This window comes from Anopheles cruzii, unplaced genomic scaffold (assembly GCF_943734635.1).
Source record: "Anopheles cruzii unplaced genomic scaffold, idAnoCruzAS_RS32_06 scaffold00857_ctg1, whole genome shotgun sequence".
NCBI classification, from domain to species: domain Eukaryota; kingdom Metazoa; phylum Arthropoda; class Insecta; order Diptera; family Culicidae; genus Anopheles; species Anopheles cruzii.
Genome location: NW_026454444.1, coordinates 1 through 8,387, shown reverse-complemented (window position 1 = coordinate 8,387; position 8,387 = coordinate 1). Strand labels below are relative to the sequence as shown.

At 50.7% G+C, this 8,387-nt stretch overlaps 1 protein-coding gene across 1 annotated transcript; it reads left to right on the top strand.

Moving 5' to 3' along the window:
* Positions 1-42: 42 nt before the first annotated feature.
* Positions 43-7,135, top strand: LOC128276291 (uncharacterized; the record flags this gene model as incomplete). The annotated part of the gene is made up of 11 exons (XM_053014758.1): positions 43-986; positions 1,063-1,479; positions 1,546-1,956; positions 2,025-2,136; positions 2,208-3,056; positions 3,127-4,011; positions 4,094-4,235; positions 4,312-5,129; positions 5,195-5,275; positions 5,350-5,933; positions 6,002-7,135. Coding segments are annotated over 11 exons (6,231 nt in total), but the record flags the coding sequence as incomplete, so codon positions are not given.
* Between the last annotated feature and the right edge of the window lie 1,252 nt (positions 7,136-8,387).

The following is an 8,387-nucleotide window of genomic DNA, read 5'->3' as shown; positions in this document are numbered from 1 at the left end:
ACATAGATTACCCATTCTTTCTATTTTCCATTCCAGTTCCGTTTGGATGGTGCGTGGTCCTTTGCAAGCCCTCACTTCATAGTCGGTGCCGGAAAGTATCAGTCGAACTTTTTGCCCATCAATCTGATGAGCACCGAGTTTATGATAACCAGAACGCCGCTACCGAAGGCACTGCTGTATGTGAAATTCCACGATCAGAACGGAACGGTGGAGGAAATTAAGGCGAGCGCCGAACGAAACCGGGAAATGTTTACGATCGAGCTGAGCGTACCGATGGAGAGCTACCGGAACCTGTCCATTCACGGCCGGCTCCAGCATCGGCGGGGCAGCGAATACACCGTGTCCGGTCAGCTGTACCGTAACGAGCACGTGTTTCAGCTGGAGGGCGATGCGACGATCATTGAAGACGTTCCGTACCGGGCCGACTTGGCTTTCCAGCCGCTCGGGCCGGAAGGTTCGGACGGTACGCTGAGCTATCGCTGTTCGCGGCAGTTACCCGTCACTGAGTTTGCCTTGCGCCTTGAGAGTGGCGAAAAACGTGCGAAACTTGACGGTAGCTTCAAGCTTTTGGCAATGTCCGATTGGTACGTGAAAGTAGGCTTGGAGTCGTCGGAACCCAGCCTCAAACAGATTGACTTCACGGTCGGTATTACACCGGAGGCTGATAAGGCGCTCGGGAAGTTCAACTTGCGCTCACCGTGGGCTCGGTACGGGATCGAGCAGGCGGACGTGGAAATGGTGTTCGACGTGCAGCCTATTTCTGGGTCGGTAGTGGCACGGTATGGCATCCGGGATGTGTCCGGCAATGCGAGCTGCCTGTGGAACTGGGCCCTGAAGTCGAATATGCAGTTTGCGCTGGAAAATCGGGTACTGCGTAACGCCGTCGAACGATACTTCCGCACCGGCGTCCGATATTTGAGTCCGGACGTGGAGAACAATCACAACTTCACTGTCGGGGGAGACTTAAATCTCAATAATGCCTGGGTGTAAGTAAACGCAGCGCCCCTTAAGGGCAATCTTTCCGCAGTGCTGAACCATTTGTTCGTATTGCTATTTTAACAGATTCAGCTCCAATGCATCAGTGGACTTCATTTCGATCCGTGATCTATCGGGTGTCCTGAAGGTGCTTCTTCCGCGGCCTGTGGGCGACGTTCACACGCTGGCGTTTGGAATGAACGGTAATCTACCGTTCATGGAGCCGGTCAAGTCGTTTAACTTGGAAACTTCTTACGAAACGGATGAAAGTCGGAAGCGGTACGCGTACCACTCGGAGTACAGCTACATCGGTGACTTGCGTACCCTGCTACGGTTTGAATGGGGGCCAGACATACGCAAGCAGAGGGTACAATCTATCGTGAACGTGTTCCGGATTGGAGAGCGACGTGAATTGACTGCTCGGTTGAGGGGACCATGGTATGTGGATGATACATTTATGGCCTACGGATCGTACGATTTCGTAGAAGCCCTCCATCTCATCAGGTATGCGTGATAGCAAAAATATCCTTTGGATGTGGGTTCATTCTGGTTTTCCATCCCCTTTTCTAGCGGTAACATTTCGATACCGTCATCGACGAAGGTTGCTAGTGCGAATGTGGCATTCAACAATCTCTCCAACATGAAGGGCGATGTGAACTGTACGACGCCGTTCCTAAACGTGACGTGGCTCCACGGGCAGCTGGAGTTTATTGAGACGCCACTCGAATCCATACGCTACCTGAAAGGTACATGGCCTGAATCAAGCGCGGTGTTCGATGCGAAAGCAACCTACCGCAACCACAATTTGGACCGCGACCAGCAGGGCACCATCAAGATAGAGCTGCCGCTGCAAACGCGCCACTATGCCGAAGTCAAATACGGTTTGGCGCAGCGTCCCGCGATAACTACGGGGCACGCTGAGGTGGATTACAATAGCCAGAAGGTGCTTAGTGGACAGTACACATCGAAAGAGGAGTCGAGGTAATGGAATCCAGAATTGTGGTTTAGTTAGGGGCATTAATCATCTCAGAGCGTGGTATCATTTACAGAGCCGGCTTTGATAAGGAAACAATTGACGTCACCTTGGAGAACAGCTTCATGCCCGTCGGAGTACACTACGTGCATTCGCACAGTTTACTAGATGCCGCTACTCGAGCGCTGGTAAAAATGAGCCACCGAATCGGTTAAGTAATGCTTCTCAACAGATACTAAAATTCGGCTTTTATTGACAGGATATAAAGCGAGCTGAAGTTTTTCAACTCCGAAATCAAAAGAACTTCAATATTACCGGTGAACTGCACGTCCTGAGCAAGGAGACGGGGCGCGAGTACCTGGTGAAGGCCATTCATCCTAACCGTACCGTTGTGCTGACGGCGGACTTTGAGCAGCAAGGCAACGTTGACCGAAAGAAGTCTCGGCTCGAGCTCTCGCCCACGGTTTGGATTGCGTACGATTTTCAGCTGACCAATCGTTCGCGCTCCGATCTCGAGTCACAAAACTTTACGCTACAGATTTCCTATCCGAAGCGTAACATTTCCGCCGACGGTTGGTACGCATACACCGAGAGTTCGTTCGATTCGGCCGTTACACTAGCGTACAGTCCGAACCGCACCCAGGGTGACGGGGACGCTAGTGAAACACCAAAGCGTACGGTGCGGGGTTCGGTCGTGTGGCGTGACCTAGCGAACGCTACCACCGGTGGTCAGAAGGTTCGTGTTGCGCTTGGTCATCCCAGCTTCGAGAAAGATGTTACACTGGATGCACGATACTTTACGAACCCGGAACATTGGTTCAGCTCGAACATGGAGCTACGCTACAACGAGGATGACGAGCATCTGATGGCGATGGGATTCAATCTGAACGACCTCCGACCGATCGTGGGCTACTGGAACTACTCGTATCAGTTGTTTAGCGTTCATGATGCGTCCGATTTGTCGCTGGATTCGATCGGATCCATCGGCATACGGCAGGGATTGTACGGTGTTAGGTCCAACTCGCACTACAAGCGTGCGTATCTGTCGCAAACGCATGGTCACGTGTTGGGAGCACTCAATATCCCACAAAAAGAACTTCACTATGAGGTATGTGCGAAGGCCATTTACTTTTGGGGTTTACGTTCCATTAATTCTCGGTTTCGGTTCCATATTTTAGCGCATCACTTCGCAAAGCAAGTACCGTATCTGGACGAAGGCCGCCGGAAGCTATCCGGTGTATCTGATCAACGCCACGCTACTCGATGGGCCGGAGCTCGATGCTACCGGGTTCTTCTATCTGAACATTGACGACAAATTGGTTCAGATGAAGATCAACATGACACCGGATGGTACGGAGAATGTGCACATGTACGGCATAATCCCCGATTCGCGGAGTGCGTTCTTCGACTTTTGGCGTGACTACGATCGGTCGCGCGAGGTGGACGTTACGTACTATCTTAAGATGAACCACTCTCGGCTGATTACCGGGCACATGCTGTGGCGCCCGCAGATAAAATCCGACCTGCAAGAGTGGATGCGAGACTACTTTAGCCGAGTTCACCACTCGTTCCTGGAGTTTACCGAGTTCTGGATCAAGCACGTGTACCTCGAAACGAAAGACTCGACAATGGGCGTATACGAAGCGGCCCTTCCATACGTGGAAGGGTTGCTCAACGATGTGGCCGGGCTTAGTGTGCTGCAGAACGACTTAGAAGATCTGCACCACTTCCTGAACGCGTCCTACGTGGCCGACGATTTTTACATTCGCTCCGCCATCAACTTCACCGTCACCGTGCTGGACGAGTTGGCGATACGGAACAAGATAACGTCGTTGCCGAAGATTTTAACCGAACTGTGGCTGGTGATGGGTGAATCCGGACAGGCGTTGGGCAAATCGCTTACGTGGCTGTTGGAACGTATGAAGCAATCGTACCAAAAGTTCGTCGATATCGTTGGCCGCATCTTTCAGGGCGATGCAATGCGCTACCTTTCGTCTACGCTCGAAGACTCGCTCGAGCGGTACGATAAGTTTGTGAAGGAAGTGCATCTGCAGTTCATAAAGGTAAGGGCGAGTACTTCAAACTCTTGACTGAAGATTAAATTTCTTTTCGCTGTTTTTCTCTCTCTCTCTCGATTCCCCAAAGAACATCCAAGAGTTGTGGGAAAAGGCCATGTCGATGGCATCCACCTTTTGGCATCGGATGCTGCAAAACATTGAGCCCACGATCATTCGCCTGGCCCATTACGGAGAATCGCTCGGTTGGTTCGTGGGGAACGAAATCTTCAGTACGTCCGATTTACAGTAGTTAGAAATAGAAACTCGAAACTAACGTCAGGGCCTAATGGGCCGTTGTTCTTTTAGCGTTCTTGTACAACAAAACCCAGGAAATTGCCGATTCACCGTACTTTAACACAGTAACGAACTTCACACAGGATCTCGACATGCTGTACAAGGATCTGGTGACGAACGATGTGTTTACGAATGTGAAAAAGTACTCCTCGGTGACGTACCGGTTTTTGCGCGAGAAGTACTTCCAGGTGGTACCGTTTGGCCGTGAGTTCCACCAGGTGGTGATGGAGCTGGCGGAGGAGATCAAGCAGTTGCAGAAGATCGAGTTCGTGCAGTTCTTCATCCAGCGCTACGAGGAGGTACGGGCCAAGGTCGACTGGCTGGCGGAGGAGTTTCAGGTCGAGCGGCGGTTGCACCAGATGTGGATGATACTGCGCAACAAACTGTCACACATTGCCCAGACGGCACTGCAGGCGGAAAACCATTATCGCGAGGCAAAAACCAAGTTCATCTTCGACCCGGACCACGGCATCATGGAGCTGGAACAGAAGCTGCCGATGTCGTGGCACGCGTTCAACGAAACGGCCAAGTTCGAGGAAATACCCGAGTTTCAGCTCATCGGAGACATTCAGGATCTGTTTGCCGGTAGCAATACGACGCTCTGGACACTGTACAACGACATTTGTCCGTTTGCCGATCCGCAGATGTGGTTGCCGCCGTTCAAGAGCGTAGGCCTGCTGATTGGCTCCCGACACTTTATGTCCTTCGACAAGCGTTTCGTGTCGATGGACCTACGCGAAATGCAGCAAGGTGGCATTTTGAACGAGTGTCGGTACGTTTTGGCGCATGATTACCATAATCGCACGCTCACGGTGCTGTTGGAGCCATCGGTAAGCTTTTCCGGCGGGACTTTTTGTGCGACATTGCGGAGTTCACAGTTCACCATTTTCTACAGATTCTCAAAGACGGACAAAGCTCGCGCAAGGTCACCCTTATCACCGATGATCATACGCTGGAGATCGACATCTACGATGTGGTATGTGGGTTTTCTTTTGCCATTTTGCAGTTACAAAGAAACAATAATTTGTCTTTGTTTCGTTTTACTTACAGTCAGTAAAGATCAATCGGAAAGAAGCCACTGCCCTGCCGGCCATGATTGGAACGGAAACGGTGGTTTATCGCGAATCGGACTTACTGTACGTACAGTCGCACCGTGGCTTCCTTCTGGCGTGCAGCTTACGCTACCATCTTTGCTGGCTAGAGCTGAGCGGTTGGTACTTCGGCAAGATGGCGGGTCTGCTGGGTACGATGAACAACGAAGCGTTTGACGATCGCACGACGCCCTTCAACCGGTACAGTCGGACGGACGAAGAGTTCCTTAATAGCTGGTCGTTGCCGGGTTGCCGTTCGTCGGTCGGTGCGACGAACCATACGAGAAACTTTTACAGCGCTTCGAACGAGCTGACGCAGCTGTGTGATTCCTTTTTCCGCCACAAGCTGTCGTACTTTGCATCATGCTTCCCGGTGGTGGACGTGACACCGTTCCACGAGATGTGTCTCGATTTGGGCCACAATCTGTTGACCAAGAATGAGAAGAAAACGGCAGATCGGGGCGCTTGTACGGCGGCGCTTGCCTACATTCAAGCGTGTGCCATCGAGGATACGCTTCTGCGGGTACCGGACAGCTGCATCAGGTTGGTTTGGTCGGCGTACGTGTAAAACGGCTTTTAGAAAACCACTTTCTATTTCAACGTCCTTTCAGCTGTCAGCTCGTAAATGGTTCACACGTTCCGGAGGGTACCTTCGTGAACCTGCGTGACGAGGATGTGCCGGCCGCGGCGGATGTCGTGTTCATTGTCGAGGCGAAACCCTGCAACGAGCGGTTCGTACAGACGAAGAGCATCAATATGTTGGTGGAAAGCATCGACCGGGAGCTGCAGGAACTGAACATTCCCGATACTCGGTACGCCGTGGTCGCTTTCGGTGGCAGTGCACCGTTCGACCGAGCACACAGCGTCGTCGTGGAGAACGCCGTGTTCGAGAAACACAACCGATTGCAGCCGTTCTTCGAGCACATTTCGGTCGGCAACGGTACAAACGAGGATATCTTCGATGCCATCATTCTCGCGTCGAAGCTCGTCTACCGGCCAGGAGCTTCGAAAACGTTCATCCTGTTACCATGCTCGCGCTGTACGACGTCCCGGATGAAGTTGGACTTTTCGTCCGTCGCACAGCTGTTGATCGAGAACGACATTAAGCTGCACATTCTGGCCGATCACGAACTATCGTTCAACAAGACGCGCGTCTCGCGCCTCTTCTACGGTATGGACAGTCGCGTGGCGTACACCAAGAAGGACGTGAAGGCACTGGTTGGTGACGAAGAGCTACGCAAGCAAATACGCCTTCCGAAGGCGACGCTCGGGGAGTGCATTGCGCTCGCGATGGAAACGAACGGCTCCGTGTTTGGTGGCCACAAGCTGCGCCAGGATCGGGCCAACACCAACAACACGAAAAAGTTCATCAAGGTATTTGCGAAGCGGATCGCCGCCACGGCCATCCCGGACAGCTGCCAGACGTGTGAGTGTACCGGCCACAACACGGGCGTTGCGTACATGCAGTGTCTGCTGTGCAACTATCCCTCGCCGTACACGCTCGACGACGACGACATGACGGACGAGAAGTTCCTGTCGGTTATGCAGCCGGAAAACGATTGGACGTGGGACGATGCCGATGAGCTGCTCAATCAATAGGGGGTTACTACAAGAAGCGCTGCTTTGCGGTTATTGCATTTCCACCGGTTACAGTGCAAATGTAATAAGTTAATGTAATAAGTTTAACTGTTGTAAGACGTGAGCTGTTTAAGCAATCGCTCCTGAGACTGGTCGGTTCAGGTGTTCAGGCCAACTTATCGAATAAAATGTAAGAAACATATCTGCTCTATCTTTATTCTGATGTAACAAAGAAACCCGTGTGGCTTAGGAAAGAATATTTTTTCTTTATTACTATCAGTTGGTTACATTTAATTGGTTTCTTTTTCCTTCCTATTATGCTGACTCCCAACTCTCTCTCTCTCGCTCTCTCTCTCTCCCTATCTTCGTCTTAAACTCTACAAGATTAAAGTTTTCAAGATTTTTTGTTGTTTTTTCTCATCCGTTTTCTCCATTTGATCGAAGAAAGTTTCTCATTTTGCGACTTATTTTTACGCAAAGAGGAGTTCACAATCCATTCCATCTCCTCGTTTGTTTGCTTGCAATTGCTCATAATTTTTAGTAAATGTCTTTTGTTGTGCACTTTTATGGCTCGTCTTCGTAGCATTTGTTTGTTCATTTCGCTTTTCATAAATACCTCTCTCGCGGGCGATCGTGCGCGCGCGTTGCCATCGCTCGGCAGCAGCACTCGGCGTTCAGGTAGTCCTAACTTTACGGTACAGGGAAATTCGATGGGCAATATTCGAAAGTGACCACAAAAAACGGGACAGAAATGCAAACTACAAATAGGGAATCAAGTGTGCTAAGGTTCATTGTGGAGTAAAATCGGTAATCTGATTGGGAGCTTTGTACACACAGGGGTCCGTCGGTTCCCGAAGAAGCTTTTCATGGGCGTACTAAAAACAAATATGCTTCCAAATATAATGCTTCCTTAGGGGTGGTTTTGTGAGGGGCAGCATTGCATCCGGTTTGTTCAATTGTGCTACACAATAAAACCACTGACCAGTACATGTTTGCTTATCAGCTACTGTAAGAAACCTATTGTTTTACAACCTCTGGGGGCATGTATGTAGGTTTTGAGTTGCTGTCGAACGCTACTCCTCGCACGAATTAATGACCTCAAATGAAACGCGCCAGTTTACCGTGTCCTTGGATGGTAGTGTTTGCGTGTTAAGCTAGGTTGTCGTCTTAGGAACTCGATGACCATTGTCCCGCCTCTGGTGCTGGGTGCGCCGCTGCTGTTGGAATGTCGTTACTAACATTTGGCTAAGTCTATTATCTCCATATTGATATGTTCTACTGCTGCGGCTACGGCTTGCTCGAGAAAGTTTTGCTATCGGTGGCATTGGGAGCGGTTGAGAAAAGAACTTAACGGAGCAATTCTCCAGGTAATCGAATCAAAACGAAAAAATTTAACGATGATTGTCTCTAGTAAGTTGT